Raw genomic sequence first — 21,979 nt, 5'->3', positions numbered from 1 at the left:
AGGAAAACATTACCATAAACAATAAAAAGGACAATGAAGAGCATATACAAAATGTCACTAGGTCAATAGCTGGGACCTCATCTTCCTGGATTGAATCTGCTAGTTGACAGCCAACATAAAATAAAATGCTCTTTTGAAAGAAACACAAAGCAAGGACGATGAAATAGTTTGGGAAACTGCAAAACTCTTTACGAAAGGCATAAATTGTATAAAAGGTTCTTTAAAATCATAATGCATGCTGAAGTCAAAAGTGTTTTAAATTTCTACAGTAATTTCTCTTTTATAGTTAACTGGAAAAAATATACAGTTTGCTTTAAGACATAAATTGGAATCAATGAGACTAAAAATTTATTCTAGAAGATACTCAGTTTATCCCTCCAATGCACGTCTAGCCAGGGTGGTGAGTTTTCACTTTTTGTGTGTTTTTTTTTTAATGATTACTGGCTCACCATTTGTCTTCCACTTAATGATTCATTAAATCATACATGCAACCAACAACACATCTGTCAGCACCGTGGAAGTGTAAGATGTTGAGCTGGACCCAGGAGATCTGTAGCCCCAAGACACTACATGATAACAGATTTAGAAAATACTATTCCCGCAAAGTCCAGGACAAAGATGCTCCTCCATAACTGGAAAACAAATACTGCTTTATCTTATGGGAGGAAAAAGGTTAAATTTAGTTTTCAGACAGCAAATCTTCTAATACAGAGATCAGACATCAATCAACTTTCATGGGAATCAAACCTTTAGTTATAGGGGAGTTCCTTGGGAATACAGTGGTTAAAATATTTGTCTTCCAATGCAGGGAGTGTGGGTTCAATCTCTGATAGGGAAGCTAAGATCCCACATGCTTTGTAGCCAAAAAAAAATCAAAATGTAAAACAGAAGCAATATTGTAACAAATTCAATAAAGACTTTAAAAAAATGGTCCATGTAAAAATATCTTTAAAAAAAATTAAATAAATAAAGGTTATCATAAAAGAGAAATGAATTTACCTCACCCAAGAATGGGAGAGTGGTTCCACTATGAACACAGGAAGACTGTGAGGTTTTGTGTGTGCTCAACCAGAAGAGAGGGACTGTACCCAGACGGGAATTGCAGTAATCTAAGGGGCTGAGAAATCAAATTAATTTTTAGTGTGATTTTTAGGAATTAAAAATCAAAAAAGAGGTAAATAAACATGACTCTTGAGTTTTGGCTTTACAAACTAAGATACTTTTGTAAACTGGACTGTTTTTTTTTTTTTTTTTTTTTTTCCACAATAATCCTTGGAATACTGTGATGGTAGGTGGATGTGTAGTCCTGAAAGTTTAGTGGTAAGCAACACTCTTGCCATGCAGATGGTCTCACAACACCCCAGACTGCCTCTGAGGCTCTGCCCCTGCACCCAGCCCTTGGCAGGAGAGCAGAAAACAGGAGCTCTGATTCCATAGAATCTGAATTAGCAAGAATAAGAAGTTCAGGGGGAAGGAAAGGATGAGAGCAGCTGGCAGCAAGAGGTATAATGGAAAGGGAAGCAAAGAACTCTTGTTTCTCTGCATTTTTTACCCCTCTCTCTGCCTTCCAACACAAATGTCCTCCTCCATCCCACCCAAAATCTGCTACCCTGCTTTCTTTTTTTGTTTTTTGGCTGAATGGTGTCATATGTGGAATCTTAGTTCCCCAACCAAGAACAGAACCCCATGCCCCCTGCAGTGGAAGCATAGAGTCTTAACCATTGGACTACCAGGGAACTCCTGCTGCCCTGCTTCTTAACAGATTCTTGAGCATGGAAAGTACACCAAGCATTTTGATGGCCCCTCCTATCAATATAACAAAATAAGTTATTTTGCATCATTCCAATAAGACTAATATTTTCATTTTAGAACCCCTTCAAGCATAGACATAACTCACTTCCATTGAAACTATGTTAAATTAAATGATAACTCTTTTTAAACTGAATTTAAGAAGAGTAGCATTACTATCATTTTCACAGTAAGGAACCCTTTTCATTACACTGACACAAAATTCAGGCATCCCTAACATCTCTCTCTCTATCAAACTTCATGCTGTAGCATTGCTTAAATTTTATTTTTGATCTATAGTTTAGTAAAGGTAAACCATTGGGGGGGTTGGAAAACGGGATGACCACCTCTGGTATTAAGTATATACTATATCATATACCATATAATTTGCCTTAAAGTCTTAGAAAATAACTGACAGTAACAGTGGAATGTGAAGAGAAGAAGTATTTAGTGAAAATAAAGGGGTCATTTGATGCAACCCAGGGATAAGAGTCAGAAGATGTGAGTTGTGGTCTTTAACCAATACAGATCGCTCTCTCCATGAGAAAATGGGGACAGTGACATCTGTACAGGGTTGTGCTGGTGTATGATCTGAGATAATAAATGAGAAATCACATAAAGGAAAAAAGGAAAAAAATACACAAGGTTTTATCACTAGGTTGCCATATTAAATATGCCAAAATTGTCTTAAAGTTACTTACACTTCAATGGGCAATATCCAAAGAGCCTATCCGTGTCATAATCCGTAGTAGTTCCACACCACAGCCAGCCGTCGGATCGTCCAGCCTTTGTGCACTCCCCGTACCACGTGTTTTCAAACTTGAATGGAAACGCACAGGTTGCCCCGTTGGCATTGCCCAGGAGTGTGTACATGGCTAGAAGAGACACACCGACTTGCACTTAGAAATGATGTGAATTTCCTGAACACTGACTTCCCAATCAGAAGGTTACTGCAAGAACCGGTCTTACTCTTCTGATGACACCTCATGCCCCACACAGGGAATTCCCCTGTATTTCCATTCCCTCTCGACCCCTGTCTTTTGCTCATACAGCAGTGTGTCCTCAGGAACAACTCTAGTACCGCTTCTGTTCCGCTGTCTTTGGCAATAGGTTTTCCTCTTTGCTCTCGCAAGCCAAAAGTAGTCAGCTCTACTGCCAACTTTGACTTCTGCCTTTCCTCCAAATAAAGAAAAGGCTATCCTTCCTCTTGGTTGAAGTTGGAGAATTATTGAATCTCTAGATTGAAAAATAACCTTATAACCATGGAACCCAAACACACAGTCAAAACTTCAGTCCCCTCCAACCACTCCTACCAAGACACACTCCACTTGAGTCCCTCAACAATGGCCAAGAAAGGGTAGGAATTCTCATATAAATCTCTGATTCACATCATGGAAAAAAGCACTCAAAACCATTAGATACTATCTGTCATCAATATCTGTCTTTTTCAAAAAAAAAAAAAAGAGTCCAAACAGATCAAAATGAGAAGCTCTAGGTTTACTTAGAAAAGGAAGTTGAAACAAATATAGAACCATTGTGGATTATGGTTTGGCTTAAGCCAAAAGGATTAGAGAAGGTCACATCTCCATTAAGAACCAAACCACCCATGTAGCTAAATTCTCCAGTACGTTCAGATTATCTCTGGGAGATAATTTCTATACTGAAATATTTAGTCGCTTGTGACTAGTTGATATTCAGAATTTTTTCTAGATAAGAATACTTTTTTCCTAATTGTTTCATAGATCTATGACTTTAAAAAATTCTTTAAAGACATCTTGAAAGTTATTTAGATAATATAACAGTTGTAAAGCACATAGCATGGCACCTAATGTACATAAGTAAAGTGAAGTGAAAGCCACTCGGTCGTGTCCAACTGTTTGTGACCCCATGGACTACACAGTCCATGGAATTCTCCAGGCCAGAATATGGAGTGGGGAGCCTTCCCCTTCTCCAGGGGATCTTCCCAACCCAGGGATCGAAGCCAGGTCTCCCATGTTGCAGGCGAATTCTTCACCAGCTGAACCACAAGGGAAGCCCAAGAATACTGGAGTGGGTAGCCTATCCCTTCTCCAGCAGATCTTCCCAACCCAGGAATTGAACCAGGATCTCCTGCATTGCAGGCAGATTCTTTACCAACTGAGCTATCAGGGAATCCCAATGTACATAAAGAGCATGACAAAAATAAATGACTTACTTATTTCCCTCTTTTCCTTACTTACCTCTTTTCCTTTTCCTTTATTCATACTTATCCAGTCTACCTTAAAAGCTAGGTTTATTTTAAATTCCCTCAAAATTACTTTTTTCCCAATTGAAAAGTGAAAGTGAAGCCATTCAGTCGTGTCCAACTCTTTGCGACCCCATGGACTGTAGCCCACCAGGCTCCTCCATCCATGGGATTCTCCAGGCAAGAGTACTGGAGTGGGTTGCCATTTCCTTCTCCAGGGGATCTTCCCGACCCAGGGACTGAATCTGGGTCTCCTGCATTGTAGGCAGACGTCTTACCATCTGAGCCACCTAGCTGTTAATAAGCTTAAAATGTGATTCTAAATTTGGTTCCACTAAGTTATAGGACTATTTTTCTAAATCACAGATTGTATAAAAATATGTTGAATTTGTAATAATTATGCCATTGTTCTTTTGTATGAAGTAAACCTGATAATGGAGAAGGCAATGGCACCCTACTCCAGTACTCTTACCGGTCGCAAAGAGTCGGACACGACTGAGCGACTTCACTTTCACTTTTCACTTTCATGCATTGGAGAAGGAAATGGCAACCCACTCCAGTGTTCTTGCCTGGAGAATCCCAGGGACGGGGGAGCCTGGTGGGCTGCTGTCTATGGAGTCGCACAGAGTCGGACATGACTGAAGCAACTTAGCAGCAGCAGCAGCAGCAAACCTGATAAAGACTACCTAGGGCTAGTCTCACTGCTTATTAAAGCAGCCAAGGAATTTTTAGAGCTCAACTTATAAATCCCAATCAAAAATGGCTTTTTAAGGACTAATTCAATGTATTTATTTATTTTGTTAACAATTTTGGCCACACCACAGGGCATGCTGATCTCAGTTCCCTGACCAGGGATTGAACCCACGCTCCCTGCAGTAGAAGCACAGTGTCGTCCACTAGTCCCTAACTTGATTGATTAAACAAAGCACTGATGAGACCAACTTCAAGAACAACTCATGACACAGCACTCATTGCTTCTTCCTCTTGTGGTCCACTCTTCCAGACAATCCTCAGATGCTTTCAAATCTACAAAATCTAATTCTATTACTCAAAATTAAATCTTTGGTCTCAGACAGTATTCCTCCCCAAATCTTTTTTAGAGAGACAAAGAATCTCCATACATCCTCTCTGCCTTGTCTTTACTTCTAACATATATTCCAATGAATGGATTCCAAGATCTCTCTGAAAGGCTAGATCATCTAGCAGGAATACCTTAAGTACTGGGAGAGAGTTAGGGAGTATGTGGTCAAGGGACTATTTGCATCCAACCACCCAGGTGTTCATAAAAATCATTCAACAGATCCCTAGGCCCTTCCCCCAGTATGCTCATTTGAAATCTAGTGATCTGGGATTTGAAATCTTGAAATTTGAAATCTTGGGATCTGTATTTTTAACAAGTTCTCCAGATGTTTCTTAATCACGTTAAAATTTGAGAACCACTGTCTTAAATCCTATGCATATTTTTCTGAAAGCAAACAGAATATCAGAAAGTGTGGGCAGGGAGTGGGAAGGGGATTGTAGAACTTCAGTGATATCTTTTAAAATAAAATGAGAATTCCCATCTTTTAGCACCAAACTTCCTTGTGTTGAATTCCTCAATTAGAAGTATTGTCCTATCTGTGGAATTTGACTCGGTCAACATTTCGTTCACCTTTGTCCTGCCCTACAACTTTCCCTCAACTTTCTCTTGAAATGCTATGCTACTTTGGTTGTCTCTCACATAATTTCTAAATCTACATATTCCTCAGGATAACTTTTTTCTGAGCCCTCCTCCTCACTCTTCTTTAATTCCTACTTTGTTTTTCTCTTTATAGAACATAGAAGGAAAATGGAAAGCTGATAAATCATCATCTTGCAAAGAGCTGAACTCTGATGCTCTGCATAGCTGCCATCAGACAAGTTCAACCAAACTTTGCAGCCTCAGTAACATAGTAACTTTGGAAACAGGTTAATCTCTTGTCCCAAAAGGCAAACTCTTTCTCTGACCTTGAGGATGTTCTAGATAGCACTATACAATAACCAAATGACCCATCCTAGAATGTGGCTACATCATCGTCTGACTCAAGAGGCCTTTGTAAAGGATTTCAAGTTCTTTTTTTTTTTTTTTTTCTGTGCAGCTGCCAGAAAATGAAATTTGGCCTAGCACTGGCGACCCACTCCAGTACTCTTGCCTGGAAAATCCCATGGACGGAGGAGCCTGGTAGGCTGCAGTCCTTGGGGTCGCACAGAGTCGGACACGACTGATGTGACTTAGCAGCAGCAAGAGAAGACTAGATACTCTGATTTTATTTCACCTTGAAGAGCTAAAGGAACCAACTACATATAAAGTCATTTTCTGTCCACTGGTGCTATCACTTCCTAAAATAGCAGACTAAACATGCTAAAGGTTAATTTACAAGCCAATGCCTCAGCTTTGCTAATTTTCTGATTATTATATAATGTTTCTAAATACTCATAAGGTAACAAATAAATTAGAAACATTTAGAAACCCAAACTGTCAATGTCAAGATTTTATGCAATCTGAGTTATTAAAAAATGTGTTTCCATAGATCATTTATTTAGAGATGACTTAAACCAAAGGAAAAGAAACATTTGGTTAAATTCATTTATCATGACAATCACACAGTATTAAATCCAGAACTCTGAATTAAAGATGACAGTGAAAAGTAATTTCCAAAAACAATAATAGTTGTTAGGAAAAATTTTAGCAAAAGTTAAAAGAAATGTCTTCCCATTAATTACAAATAGCTAAGTATCACTCAGGACTTTTTAACTGCATTTATTCACTCACAGAACACACAATCATTCCAAATTCAAAAGTAATCAATATTTCTAGTACAGACTGAACAAGAATATGCTTATTTTCTTGAATTAGTTCTCAAATAAGAGGATGAGAAATAATGGACAGAAAGACAAAAGAAAAAAAATTCCAAGCTTCTTACCTTCATAGCCTCTAGAGCACAGATCATCAGTGGTTCCATAAATCTTCCATCTGCTCCATAAACCCGATCCCTTGTAAAGCATAATGTTCTTTTCTTGTCTGTTGCCATAGTTAAAAAATAAATCTTCTCCCTTGATTCCTAAGAGCGTGTCATTTTTGCACTCCCATTTCTGAAATTCACTCCTAGAGTCACAGGCATACAGAGTGACAGGAACCCAATCAGTTTTTGATGGTACCCCTAAGCATAATTTCAGTGCAACGCTCATGATCTGGGATTCAGACACCCATCGGAATTTCTGAGCTTCATTGTTCGGGTCGCAAACTGCAGTTTGGACTGCACTGGGACTTAATGCTTCCACGCAACGCTTGTGATCTTCATTGTATATTAAAAATGGCCTAGTGTCTGTTAAAAAAAGAGAAAGGGTGTTTAAGTGGATACATAGGATAAAGGCAATATTTTAGTTCAAAAGTTCTTTATGTTAAATAGATAACAAGGACCTACTATACAGCACAGGGAACTCTGCTCAACGTTATATGGCAGCCTGGGGGTGGGGGTTGGGAGAGAATGGATACATGTATATGTGTGGCTGAGTCCTTTTGCTGTCCACCTGAAACTATCACAACAGTGTTTATTAGTTATAAAATAAAAAGTTAAAGAAAAATAAGTTCTCAATTTTTCCATTTCCCTTAAAGACCTATGATCACAGGAAAAAGGATGAAACTGACTCTGCCTGGGCCAACTCAGCTCCTCCAGAAAGGTCCCTGAAGCTGGAAAGACTGGGTTGAGGGTCCTCTGTCAGGAGTACATGGCTGCCAGCTGCCAGTAATTAACTGGAAATCTTCAAAATGTCCTAGTTTGGACAAGGAACCTTATGAAAAGGCTCAAATGCTTGGGGTCGCACAGAGTCGGCCACGACTGAAGCGACTTAGCAGCAGCAGCAGCAGCGGCAGCAGCAAACATAAAAGGGGGCTTCCCAGGTGGCACAGTGGTGAAGAATCTGCCTGCCAATGCAGGAGATGAAGAGACACGGGTTCAATCCCTGGGTCGGGAAGATCCCCATAAGGAGGAAATGGCAACCCACTCCAATATTCTTGCCTGGAGAATTCCATGGACAGAGGAGCCTGGCAGGCTACAGTTCATGGGGTTGCAAAGAGTTGGACACGACTAAGCACGAATACAAGCAGGCACAAACATAAAAGGTAATAGAAGAAGAAATAACACTGATCTGAGAAAAACAAATTTGGAGATAAATACAATAAAGTATAAAATTAAATATTTCTTTGTCCTAGAACAGAATTTTGAAGTCTGACTACCCTTAGCCTCTTTGAGATAGATGAAACCTATAGAGCGACTGAACTGAACTGAACTGATACACAATTATTCTAACACTGGGAAAGTTTCCTGTGTCTAGAAAAACAATTTTATTTTAGGAATTTTTACCTTCATTTAATGGCCAGCAAATCTGTGAGCTAACAGTCTGCTGGGTAGCCCTGGTCTGGGCAACTAGAGAGCTTTTCTGTTTTGTTTCCCATCCAACAGTTGGCACCTCAGACATCTAGTATCTGTCATTTCATTGGCATATTCAACTTGACCTTTGTATTAAAAAATGATACAAAATGCATTTGAAAAGTGTAATAATTTGTGAAGTTTGCAGTAAAGGTTGAGTACATTACGTTTTTATATTGTTTAAGGTAATATTTATAAGAGAAACTTTACCAATAACAGTGTTTTTTTATGCTTGCAATTTGGGGTTGGTACTTTAAATAAATATGTATACATGGTTTATTCTTGTAGGACATAGCTGCTATCTGGCAAAACTCAACTTCCTCTTGCCAAAAAAGAAAAGAATAAAAGGAGCTAGTAAGCACATTTTTATCCTTTAAATCACAATTGAATTCAAGTTTTATCATTTAAAGGTTTTCTTTTTTGTCTATTTTTTAATAGACAAATGAAAGGAACTAACTATTTGGGGGGCACAGATATAAATTAAACACTTTTTGTGAAGTTTAAGTAAATTCCTTCTACTTAAGAGCTTCTTTCAAAGTGAGCTAGTATAGTATTACAGATGTTTGAGGGTTTGGCTAAATGAGCTTGTTATTTTTTTTACATTTGATTTCAACTTTATTTTTTTCATTCATTGAAGTATAAGTTGATTTATAGGGAAGCCTAGCATGCTGCAGTCCATGGGATCACAAAGAGTGAGACATAACTTAGCAACTGAACAACAAATAGATTTACAATGTTGTGTTAATTTCTGCTACAACAAAGTGATTCAGTTATACATACATATAGTCTTTTTTACATTCTTTCCCATTATGGTTTAACCCAGAATATTGAATATAGTTCCCTCTGCTATATAGCAGGATCTATTGTTTATCCATCCTCTATACAATAGTTTACATCAGCTAACCCCGATTTTAATCAGGTCATCCCAGTGAAACTATCAAATAATCATAGTATCACTAAGAGAGCCCTTTGCTGTTTACAAAGCACTTTCACAAGCCAAATTCTATTTACTGTCCTCAACACCCCTGTGGGCTTGGCAACACTCACACTCTGAGATCAGTCTTGGACCATCAACTTTGAGGTCATAATGGATCTTTGCCTCAAAAGATTATGTTCTCTTGCCATATCTGCTCTTGTCTACACTTGGTAGAGACCTCCCGCCTCTGTCTTGCCTGGGTTCCTAATTCGGAGCTACTTTGAACCTCTGCCTAGATTCCTTGGCTGGGTTCCGCATGTCTGCTGGTTCCACTTCTTGGAATCGGGACTCACTAGAGCCTGAATTCAGAACATCTGCTTCTGTTGGCATATTTGGAGTTGGCGTCTGTCAACAGAACATGCAGTGTCAACGCAATCTCCTCCCATCTAACCGAAGTCCTTCCCAAGTTTGATCTTTGTGTGGCAACACAAGTAACTTTGTGCATTGGTAATACAATTAAAATTTTAATAATATTGTGTTTTACTCACAGTAAAACCCAGGAAATAGGAAGATAAAATGTTCTTTAAATGGATAATGTATCATACAAAAATTTATATCTGGCTAAAAGGGTACTGAACTATGAAATCGCCATAGATATTTGTAGACTCATCTATACTGACCTTTACATTTAATTTGTGTTGGCCATTGCACCTATTGCTTTCTTCTCTAGACTTCTCTTCCACATTACACATAGTTTTGCTTAGTACCATCCTGACGGAATCTATCTTCCACCTTCTACTTCAGTCATTTGATCGTATTGTTGAGTGGCCAACACTTACTGTCTAAATTCAGTCAACCAACCAGCTGGTAACCAGCCATTTAAAGTAAGGTCTTTAGAAGTCTTTATGCAAGAATAGAATTCCTCTTTCAGAGGTTTTTATACTTCCTTGAGTTTTACTTCATGTATTTAATTTTCATCTGTAGTTCCATCTTTAACTATCATGGCAACATCCAATATTCTTTTTTATTAATGGCACCATCATCCATCTAGATCTACAAGCCAAAGACCTAGGAGCCATCTAGATTCTCAGCTTTCTTTCACTTTCTAGGACAAAATTATAATCTGTTGGCTCTCTTCAAAAATGTACCACAATGGTTACTTTTATGTGTCAAATTGGCTGGGCCATAGGATCAAACTTATTGGTCAAACACCTGTCTGGATGTTGCTCTGAAGGTTGTTTGCGGAAGTTTTTTGTTTTTTGTTCTAGTTCTAGAAGATTAACATTTAAATCAGTAGACTTTTAGTAAAGCAGATTATACCCCATACTGTGGGTGGGCCCCATCTAATCAGCTGAAGACCTTCAGAGAAAACAGGCTGAGGTCACCCACAGAAGTGGAAATTCTCTCTCTAGACTATCTTTGGACCTGAACTGCAATATCCACTCTTTCTTGAGCTACCAACATGCCAACCCACTCCTGTAGATGTTGGACTTGTCAGCATCCACAACTGCATGAGGCAATTCCTTAAAATAAATCTCTCCCAAAAAATATTGATAGAGGATAGGTAGAGAGATAGGTACATAGACAGAGAGAGAGGCAGAGGTGGAACCATACATACATATTCTATTGGTTCTGTTTCTCTGGAGAACCCAACTAATACATATTCCCTAAGCCAGTCTTTTCTCTGCATTTCCACTACCATACCCCGGACCAAGCCACCATGGTCTTGCTCTGATTTTCCTCTGTTCGAAATGGAATCATTAGCAATAATGCCTGATCTCCCAGTTTCCTGGGTGAGACAGTCTTAACATGTCACCTGACCCCAGACTGCAAAATCTACTTGATGCCATGAAATATTTCTACTTGGCCATATAAAAGGGTCAAATTTCTCTGTTTCTGCAGTCTCTTTAGTAGATTGCCAATACATGTCACATTCTGCTTGAATACTTATTCAATAATAAAATTATTTTTTCTTTTTCTTTTGGGGAGAGGTTTTCCAGGATGGAAGAGATTTTGTTTTTCACCATATCTCTTCCCAAGTGTAAACTCTTCACGAGGACCACTGAATACACAGGAACAAAACCCTCCAGTTTCCATGTCACAGCTCACTAGATGTGACACCATCCAGGGGAGCTGCTCCTACTCTCACCTCCTCCCACCCTTGTTCTCACTCCCCACCTCCCAGCCACAAAGCCTTTCTGTTTCTCAAAAACTTGAAGCTCATTTTCACTTTACAGACTCCATATTTCAAGTTCCCTTTTCTTGAGACACTCATTAAGGTTCCAACTCAATTGCCAACTCCTTAGTGAGCTAACAACTCTAATTTTACTCTTTTATTTTCTATATAATATTAATAACCACTTTAAAATATATATTTTTAAAATTTTGTTTACTTTTTATCTGTGTCCCTACTGGAATGTAAATTCCCTGAGTAGAAAGACTTATCTTTCCAATCCATCACCATATTCTCTCTTTTCAGAGCATAATAGGCCTTCAACAAGTATCTGTTGAATGAATAAGGGAATAGTTATTAAATTTGAAGCATCTCCTGACTGTTAACCCAGGTACTTTCTCTTATTTAATGCTTGATTCAAGATGATGGATCTATTTCATTTGACTTTTTACCCTGAAAGTTTATTTTTCCCAAAGAGCAATTTATAAATGTTTATATTTATAACAGAAGTACTTGCAAATGAAAAGCTTCTATTTCAATACAAACTTATCTGTTCTTATTTCCTTTATGTATCTTGGACACTAGGAAGCAGTGCAAGTTTGATATTGCTTCTGCCAGACAATAAGAGGAAATGTAAAATTATCGCTTTATGATCCTGTGTTCATACGTTATTCTTCTCCTTGACGCATCAACATGTGAGTTTTGCTTGTATCACTGTCTCTGTGCAATGTCTCTGATTTAAAATGTCATCTGTCTTCCTCTGAAAGTGATTCAAGACCTTGACCAAAAGACAGCTTATGGCATTTTTGTCACTATGAACCAGACCAATGTTTTATTTGGATAAACACTTAATTTTTGTTGTCTATACTATGTTTTTGTAACAGAAATATTGCAAAGCTGAACAAATGAGAATAGATGGTACTTATACATCAGAAATGTATTTACCGAATTGATGAAGCCAGCCATCCGTCTTAACTCAGTCTTAATAATCTTTTATTTTTCAACAAATAGATATCAGGCACCCTGCTGGTGACAAGGCAAAGACAAACTAGAGACAAGTTCCCTGATACGCAGAGCCCACACTTCAAGGGGAGAAATATAAAAAGTCAAACTGCACTTAGGAAAGAAGTTTCCACACAATGTCTCAGGTTAAAAATGCCTGAAGTCTGGCCATAAAAAGGAACGAAGTTGGGTCATTTTGTGGAGACGTGGATGGGCCTGTGAAAGTGTTAGCTGCTCAGTCACGTCCAACTCTTTGTGACCCCATGGACTATAGCTTCTGTCCATGGAATTCTCCAGGCAAGAATACTGGAGTGGGTTGCCATTCCCTTCTCCAGGGGATCTTCCCAATCCAGGGATCAAACCTGGGTCTCCTGCATTGCAGGCGGATTCTTTAACCATCTGAGCCACCAAGGCTGAACCTAAAGACTATCATACAGAGTGAAGTAACTCATAAAGAAAAAAAAAACAAATATCATATATTAATGCACATATGTGAAATCTAGGAAAAATGATATAGATGATCTTATTTACAAAACAAAGATGTAGAGAACAAATGGACACCAGCGTGGGAAAGGGAGGGTGGGTGGGATGAATTGGGAGACTGGGATTGACATGTGTACACTACTGTGTACAAAATAGGTAACTTATGAGAACCTACTATATAGCTTAGGGAACATTACTCAATTCTCTGTGGTGACCTAAATAGAAAGGAAATCCAAAAAAGAGGGGACATATGGATACACATGGCTGGCCTACTCTGCTGTAACAGCAGAAACTAACACAACATTGCAAAACAACTATATTTCAATAAAAGTCAATTTTAAAAAATGGCCAAAGCCTGGATATCCAACATCACGGGTACAAATGTTCTTTTAAGCACATTTTAACTGTTTTAAATGATAACACTAAGCAAGTCATTAAATTTCCAAAGTGAAAGTAAAAGTTATTCAGTTATGTCTGACTCTTTGCAATCCCATACAGTCCATGGAATTCTCCAGGCCAGAATACTGGAGTGGGTAGCCGTTCCCTTCTCCAGTGGATCTTCCTGACCCAGGAATCAAACTGGGGTCTCCTGCATTGCAGGAGGATTCTTTACCAACTGAGCTACCAGGGAAGTTCAAATTTCCAAATTTACTGGCAAAGAAAGTGAGGTTATTAAAGGTGACAATTTAGAGATAGAACTGTCATAGGCTGTACTTCCTTATACATATTTAGGCTTTCCCCACCATCTATAAATAAAACACTGACATGAAAACATAAAAGCTAATAACTTGTGGAAGAAAGGGAAGCTGGATAGGAGGAAAGTAAATGGGTATTTTGTAGTGGATGTTGCCAGAAACCCATTTATTTCTCTTGCCTTTTGCTACTTCAGTGAGTACCAGCTCCAATCCCCAGGGGCAGCCCCGCATCTCTGGGCCTGGGGACGTTTTTCGGACCATCAGAGCCTCCTTCACCCACTGCAAAGACCAGAAGGGTCAGAGAAAGAACACCTCCTAGGAGCAGCCCTTCACTAGTGACCAGTGGGTGTTGGAGGAATGAACAGCCCTAATCCTTACACCAAGGAAGGATGATTCTGGGACATACATTCTACCTTGTCACCCAGAGTACCCAGGAAGGCTGAGCTCATCTGCCCACAGGGCTCACTTGCTCCTTCACCCACCCTGGACCAGCTGCCTCTCTCTGGTCTCACAGCCCCCTCCTCAGCCAGTTTTTCCCAAGATTTTTCCCAGTCTTGGGAAAAAAGTCACTGTCAGAGGTCAAGTCAAGTCATTGTCAAGTCATTGTCAGAGGTCACCATCTTGAGTCAACCAAACCAAGAATCTGTTCATTAGCCCCCGTCAGTGACAGTACACCCCACAAGTGTGTCTCCAAAGAACTGAAATTAAGCTAATAAATATTTATTTATGTAAATGTATTAGTTAAAAATAAATATTTATTATGCACTTACTATATACAAGGACTTCCCTAGAGACTCAGTCAGTAAAGAATCTATCTGTAATACAGAAGACCCAGATTCAATCCCTAGGTTGGGAAGATCCCCTGGACAAGGAAATGGCAACCCACTCCAATATTCTTCCCTGGAGAATCCCATGGACACAGGAGCCTGGTGAACTACAGTCCATGAGGTCACAAAGAGTCAGACATGACTGAGGGACTAACCCATCACTACCATACACGTGCACACACACACACACACACACACAAACTATAACAATTGCTGGGGGCAAGGGGGAAACTAAGGATCACATGATTAGGTTTAGTGATACTGAACAAAAGGATAAAGAAAAAATTGAAATGATTTTATTTTCCTCTTAGATCCTTCATTCATTCATCAAATATCCAGAGAACCTACCAATTAAAGTCACCGTATTTGGCTATTGGGGATTCCCAAGTGGCTCAGTGGTAAAAAATATGCCTGCCAGTGCAGGAGACACAGGTTTGATCCCTGGGTCAGGAAGATCTACTGGAGAAGGAAATGGCAACTCACTCCAATACTCTTGCCTGGGAAATCCCATGGACAGAGGAGCCTGGCAGGCTACAGTCCATGGGGTCCCAAGAGTCGGACACAACTTAGAGACTAAACGACAACAGCAACAACAATTAGGCTACTGGGGGAGGTGCAAGTATTAATCCAATACGGACTATGACCTCAAGGAGAAAACAGTCTGGGAGTAAGTAAGGAACACTGCCAACTTCCTGCCTCCCTCCCTAAAGATAGGAATACCTACTCCCTTCCTGTATTCACTCACTCCCATCTCAGGAGCTCTCCTGCCACCTGCTGATCCCCAGACTTATATCCTGGATTCCATTCTCAGCTGCCACTTCATTCACCATCCTTCCCTTTCTCTCCTGATCTTCAACCTCAAAAACCCAGCCTCTCTGCCAACTTCAAGACAAGCAAAACATGTAGGTAAGAAGCTGAGACTACACAATTTTTCTTCTTCCACTCATAACCAGGCAAATTAATTTTTATGCATTGTGTCTACCTGACTGCGACATAATTGGAGCTCTACTGCTTACTGAGTGACCTTACTCAAGTATCTAAACTACTCTGTGCTGCCTTTTCCCCCTGAAGAATGAGGAGGAAACAACAGGACCTGCTGGTCATGTGAGATTTAAATTAGATCATCTAAACAAAGCGCTGAAAACAGTTCCTGACACACAGAAATTGCTTGATACATATTAGTATATTCTTATCATTAGCTGGGGAAAATCAGTATTGTAGGCAATGTGAAATGGTCCAGAGCAGGATGAAACTAGAAAAAAACAGAGAACTGTTGCAAAGACAGGGACAGGAGGATAGAGACCCCAGAGTTCCCATGTGATGTGGTGGAAAGAAGCATGTGTTTGCAGGCCAGCAAACTTGCAATCAAATGTTGGTTCCACCAAGTCCTAGCTGTGTTGCCTCAGTTAAATTAATCATTCTAGCCTCACTTTCCTGATCTGTCAAATGGGATAATAATGTTCTCTGATAGAGCTGCTGGAAATTTTCTAAATATTTTTTTAGAAATGTTTAGATATATATATTTACAGATAATTTAAGCAAAGCACCCAGAAAATCATTTTGCAGATAGTGAACCCTCAAAGGTTACTGTCCCCTTTCCCATCTCCAAGTGAAAAATCTAAATAATTGATCCAAATAGAGGGACTAATCCCCTTTTTGACATACTGCTGTTTTGAAGCACGTTTATGTCTTTCCTGATCAATACGCTCCAGCTAGTAAATTACATCTTCTTAGCCTCAGAACCAGAAGACCACAATCAAGAACTGGTCAGGTCCTTACTGGCTAGCTGACTTCTGAGCCTTTCATGTAGTAAAAGGTGGATGACATTAATAACACCCAACCAACCCATCTCATGGCTTCCCTGATGGCTCAGACTGTAAAGCACCTGCCTCTAATATGGGAGACCTGGGTTCTGTCCCTGGGTGAGGAAGATCCCCTGGAGAGGGAAATGGCAACCCACTCCAGTACTCTTGCCTAGAAAATTCCATGGATGGAGGAGCCTAGTGGGCTACAGTCCATGGGGTCGCAAAGAGTCAGACACGACTGGGCAACTTCACTTTCACTTTCAACCCTTCTCATAGGGTTGTTGTAAGGATCTGATTAAGGATCTGAAAGCAATTAATTGAAGTGGGTAAGGATCTGAAAGGGCTCTGTAACCTTAACTTGGTTTATAATCAGAAGAATCTGTCACACAGTAAGGGGCTTCCCAGGTGGCTCAAGTGATAAAGAATCTGCCTGCCAAAGAGATACAGATTTGATCCCTGGGTTAAAAATCCCCTAGAGGAGGTAATAGCAACCCACTCCAGTATTACTGGCAGGATAATCCCATGGATAGAGGAGCCTAGACAGCTACAGTCCATGGGTTCATTAAGAGTCCAACACAATAGAAGAACTGAGCACACATGCACATCCTATAATGTCTCCTATGCCAGTTTCAGTTCTTTTTCAAAGGGTATTTGCCTTCCTATCTCCTTCTGCTCTCAATTTATTACCTGATTTCCATGAGTTCCCTCTATGGATCAGTGTAACTATATGATGTTTCCATTCAACAGTGCTTGATGCTTACCAGGAGGCAAGAGGACCCTGTTATTCTCACATTGATAGCAGTTTTGTTCCTTCTCTGCCATGCAAACAACACACCACTTAAAAGGCTACATTCCTTCTGTTCAACTCCCCGAGTGGCTCTGTGACCTCCTGGTTCTCCTTCAGCTGCTCAAGATTCAGTGTCAGAAACCAGGTTTCAGGAATACTTGTCATCACTGTGATCCACGTCCCTTTGAAGACAGGGTCTTTGTCTATAACTGAGGTTGAGTGTGTTTGATTCTTTTTTTTTCCCCCTTACAGGTTGCCTTCCGTATTTTGTTTTTTAAAAATATATTTTATTGAAGTATAGTTAATTTACAATGTTCTGTTCGTTTCTTCTGTACAGCAGTGACTCAGTTATACATATATACGTTCTTTTTCATATTCTTTTCCATTATGGTTTATCCCAGGACATTGGATAGTTCCCGGTGCCATACAGTAGGACCTTGCTGTTTATCCATTCTCTATATAATAATTTGCATCTATTAATCCCAACTCCCGGTCCATCCCTCCCTCAGTACCCCTGCCCGTGGTAACCACAAGTCTCTTCTCTATGTCTGTGAGTCTGTCTCCGTTTCATAGATGAGTTCATTTGGTTTATACTTCATATTTCACACATAAGTGATATTATATGGTATTTGTCTTTCTCCTTCTGACCTACTTTAAGTGTATTTAATTCTTTAACACTCACATTTAACCAGCAGTGATTCTTCCTACCTAGAAATTAGGTCCAACAACCTAAGAAGGTGCTGAAATGTCACACAACAAAGCAACTGTCTTCTCACCTGTATCTGCAATATCCTACACCTACAGGTCTCCAACTCAGAATCAGAGAAAAAAATCAGAAGTCATTTGGGACAATAACAAGAAAAATAGACAACTATCAGAACAGCTGAAGAAAGAAAGAGGACAAAAACTTGGTTTTGCTCAACAATGTCAGAAAGTATGTGTTAAATCTGGTACCAAAACAAGTCACATGTATAAAGGAATAAATGAGAGACTAGAAATAAAGAAAAGATAAAAAAAGAAAGGAAGAATGAAGGAAAAATATAAATATTAAAGGAAAATTTTATGAAAACTAGTAAGGGAGTGGTCAGTGGGCAACTGTTCCTCACAGACATCCTAGATTAGTATTAAAACCAATCTAAAGGGATAGTTTGGGAGCTTGGGATAGATATGCACATGCTGCTGTATTTAAAATGGATAACCAGCAAGGTCCTACTGTTTAGCACAGGGGACTCTGTTCAATGTGAGGTGGCAACCTGGATGGGAGGGGAGTATGGGAGAGAATGGCTAAGTCCCTTTGCTGTCCATCTGAAACTATCACAACATTATTAATTGGCTATACTAAAAAAAAAAACAACAACAAAGTTTAAAAAAAAATGAATGTAAAAATATCCCAGTAAGCTTTATATTGATGAATGTTGACTAATAATATTTTGGATACACTGGGTTAAATAAAACATATTCATAAAATCAGTGTCACCTGTTTTTTTTTTTGTTTTTTTGTTTTTTTTACCTTTTTAAACATGGCTATATAATGTGGCCAATGATGTTTCTATTGCCAGGTTGGAGTACAGGTCTCATTCAGGGTCTGTCTGAAGACCTTTGCTAAGTCACTTCAGTCGTGTCCGACTCTGTGCAACCCCATAGACAGCAGCCCACCAGGCTCTGCTGTCCCTGGGATTCTCCAGGCAAGAACACTGGAGTGGGTTGCCATTTCCTTCTCCAATGTATGAAAGTGAAAAGTAAAAGTGAAGTCGCTCAGTCGCATCCAACTCTTAGCGACCCAACGGACTGCAGCCTACCAGGCTCCTCGGTCCATGGGATTTGCCAGGCAAGAGTACTGGAGTGGGCTGCCATTGCCTTCTCCTCTGAAGACCTTTAGTGAGAGAAAACTTTCTCCTACAAAGAACATTCTATTTGAGACAGTGAAACCTTTAGAAGATTGTCACTGGTCTTAGTTTTAACCTTTGGGGTCACGAAGAATATATTAATCCTCTTGCACAAGACAGTCTTTCAAGATGAAGACCAGAGTGATATGGAGCCTGCTATCCCGTCACCCTTCTCCTTACTCACTAAGAGATGTGCTTTGTAGCCAGGACTCAGGTTAAATAAGAGCTTCCCTGGTGGCTCAGTGCTAAAGAACCCGCCTGCAAATGCAGGAAACTCAGGTTTTATCCCTGAGTCAGGAAGATCCCCTGGAGAAGGAAATGGCAACCCACTCTAGTATACTTGCCTGGAAAATTCCATGGACAGAGGAGCCTGGCAGGGTTATAGTCCATGGGGTTGCAAACATGACTTAGTGACTAAACAAAAACAACAGGGAAAATATCTCCTCAGACTTCAGGACTCCTTCCTCTGTATTGTTTCTTGGAAAACCTTTCCTTTAAATGCTAATTATCTTGCTTTCACTGAGCTACTGATTGCTACCATGGGGGAAAAAATAGTCATGGTTATGAATAGCTAACATTTAGTAACTATTATGAGTCATACTATGTTCTAAATATTTTACATAGTTTAATTCATTGAGTCATTGCAACAACTGATGGGACAAGTAATATGATGCTTCTTAGTTTATATACTAAGAAAGTTTATAATTAAGGCACAAAGAAATTAAGTAGCAGGGTCCATTTACAAACTATGCTGCCTTTGCTTGTGTTTTTATCATCTCAGCTATTTCATGGTCATGCCAATTTGTTTTCTGTGGTTGAACATTCTCCCTGGAAAGCTTCCTGGTGGTCAGGAGCTTCTGTCTCATCCATGATCCCCTCTCCCCAGCACCTGCCTCCAACATGTTGACAGGGCATGGAACACCCTTGGCACAGGCTGGGCAAGGTGGTATTTGCTGATTTGTGAAAAATGAAAGGGGATCAGAAATACAAAATTTCAAAGCTGAAATCCCATCTATTTCATCTCAAAAGAGACCTTGGAATAAACATTCCTCCAGACACTCAGCTCTCATTCCTCAGCTCTCATTCCAAGGGTAAAGCAAGATGTTTAAAGAAATAGAAGAGAGAGACTTCATACTGTCTTCAGGCTTCTGGAAAGCTCTGAGTCTGGTCCTCATGAATTATCATCCATTTCCAAGAAAAAAAAAAAAAGGAAGGGATGGAAGAATAGGAATAAATCAGTTTGAACAACTTAGAACTGAGAGAAGGATCTATGTAGAACACCTAAGGATGAACTGTCTAGTAATAAAAACTAGGACTGATCAAAATGGTTCATTCACTGCTGAGTGAAGTAAGTCAGAGAAAGACAAATATCATATGCTATTGCTTACACGTGGAATCTAAAAGGGGATACGAATGAACTTATCTACAAAATAGAAATAGAGTCACTGAAACAGAAAATAAAATTTATGGTTACCAGAGGGTAAGGGGTGGGTGGGGAGTAGGGATGCATTGGGAGATTGGGATTGAGGTATACACAGTACTATGTCTAAAACAGATAACTAATAAGAAGGTGCCTTGCAGCATAGGGAACTCTACTCAATACTCTGTAATGACCTATATGGGAAAAGACTGTAAAGAAAGAGGGGATGTATGTATATGTATAACTGATCCCAATTACTGTACACCTGAAACTAACACAACACTATAAATCAACTCCAACTTAAAAAAAAAAAATTTTTTTTAAGGTGCATTCACAGAAAAAAGATGAGTTGTAAACTCGCATGAGATCTTTGGGGGGTACTATCTGTGACCCATCCTTACACCTACGATAAAGAGAGACACCAGCGCTGCCCTCATTTTGGTCAAAAACGCTCAGAAGAGATTGGTTGAGAGTTAGATGGAAATTGAAAACAAGAATTCGCCAACCGGAGCGGAAATCACTCCAAGAATATATAGCAGCGAAAGGGCAATGGGAGACGAGAGAAGAGGTAAGAGGAAGGCAGGGTTCTGAGGGGCTCAGATCAGGCAGCCCCCTGACCCCAGGAGGAGCCGCTGCCTCCTGCCAGTCCCCAGCTTCCAGGCCTGGGAACCCGGAGCAGCTTCCTGCAGAGCTGGTGGTGCTGTAGCCCGGCTTCCTCCTCCACGCAGGTGTGGAAGGAATCCCTTAACACTCTCCCCCAAAGGAGGGGGTATCATAGACCCCAGGCCCCAAGTCAGGAAGTTCAGACCTCATTAGCCTACTTACCCAGGAGCTGCACGGCTACCGGAAGAAGAAAGAGGAGAGACAGGAGTGGGGACGGCCTCATGGTCCAGAGTTTATCCTTTTCTTCCACGGATGGAGAGAAGAGAGCGGGGAGGACCAGGCCAGTGAGCCCCCAGCTGTCCCTGCCCGCTCCGCCCTTCTCAGAACTGCCCAGCTGAAAAGGAGCGTGGAGGAAGCGCCCACTTTTAAAGGGCTTCTGAAATTAGGGAAAACCTCCAATAAGGAGATATCCTGTCACATGAGGGTGGTTGGAAAAACAGGAATTCAAAGTTACAACTTTGCTTTGTAAGCTAACTTCTGAGAAGAGCAGACACAGAGGAAGGGGAGAGAGGGACACGTGTGGGAGAGAGATGAGGAAGAGGGTGGAGGCGACTGGGCGCCTGTGAGAACCCAGGAGCCAGGGCCGGCCTGCTGGGAAAGGGGGGAAGTGAAACAGCGCTGGACCTCCCGGCTCTGCTTGGATGCGGGGGAGGGCAAGCTGGAGGCCACTACCTGGGCTGGAAAAGTGAGATTCTCTCTGGGCAGCAGCTGAATCCAGGGACCTTCAGCAGACAAGCCCTGGAATGTAGTGGAGATGGCAGGCAATAAAGAGGACAGTTTTCTGGACTTCCTTAGCAGTCCAGTGGTTAAGACTCTGGCCTTTCAACACAGAGCGGGCACAAGTTCAATCCTTTGTCAGAAA

At 40.3% G+C, this 21,979-nt stretch overlaps 1 protein-coding gene across 1 annotated transcript in view; it reads right to left on the bottom strand.

Annotated features, from left to right (window-relative positions):
• MRC1 (mannose receptor C-type 1) overlaps window positions 1-21,588 on the bottom strand; it is a 124,070-nt gene extending 102,482 nt beyond the window's left edge. Inside the window, exons 1-3 of the mRNA XM_070800891.1 lie at window positions 21,280-21,588; window positions 6,955-7,356; window positions 2,490-2,663 (exon numbers count right to left, since the gene is read on the bottom strand). Of these exons, the coding sequence (XP_070656992.1) occupies window positions 2,490-2,663; window positions 6,955-7,356; window positions 21,280-21,340 (637 nt within the window). The 5' untranslated portion in view covers window positions 21,341-21,588. The remainder of the gene's footprint in view (window positions 1-2,489; window positions 2,664-6,954; window positions 7,357-21,279) is intronic.
• Between the last annotated feature and the right edge of the window lie 391 nt (window positions 21,589-21,979).

The sequence above is a fragment of the Bos indicus genome, chromosome 13 (genome assembly GCF_029378745.1).
Source record: "Bos indicus isolate NIAB-ARS_2022 breed Sahiwal x Tharparkar chromosome 13, NIAB-ARS_B.indTharparkar_mat_pri_1.0, whole genome shotgun sequence".
NCBI lineage: Eukaryota > Metazoa > Chordata > Mammalia > Artiodactyla > Bovidae > Bos > Bos indicus.
Note: the sequence above shows the minus strand (reverse complement) of the source record. Positions and strands in the feature narration are given on the sequence as shown.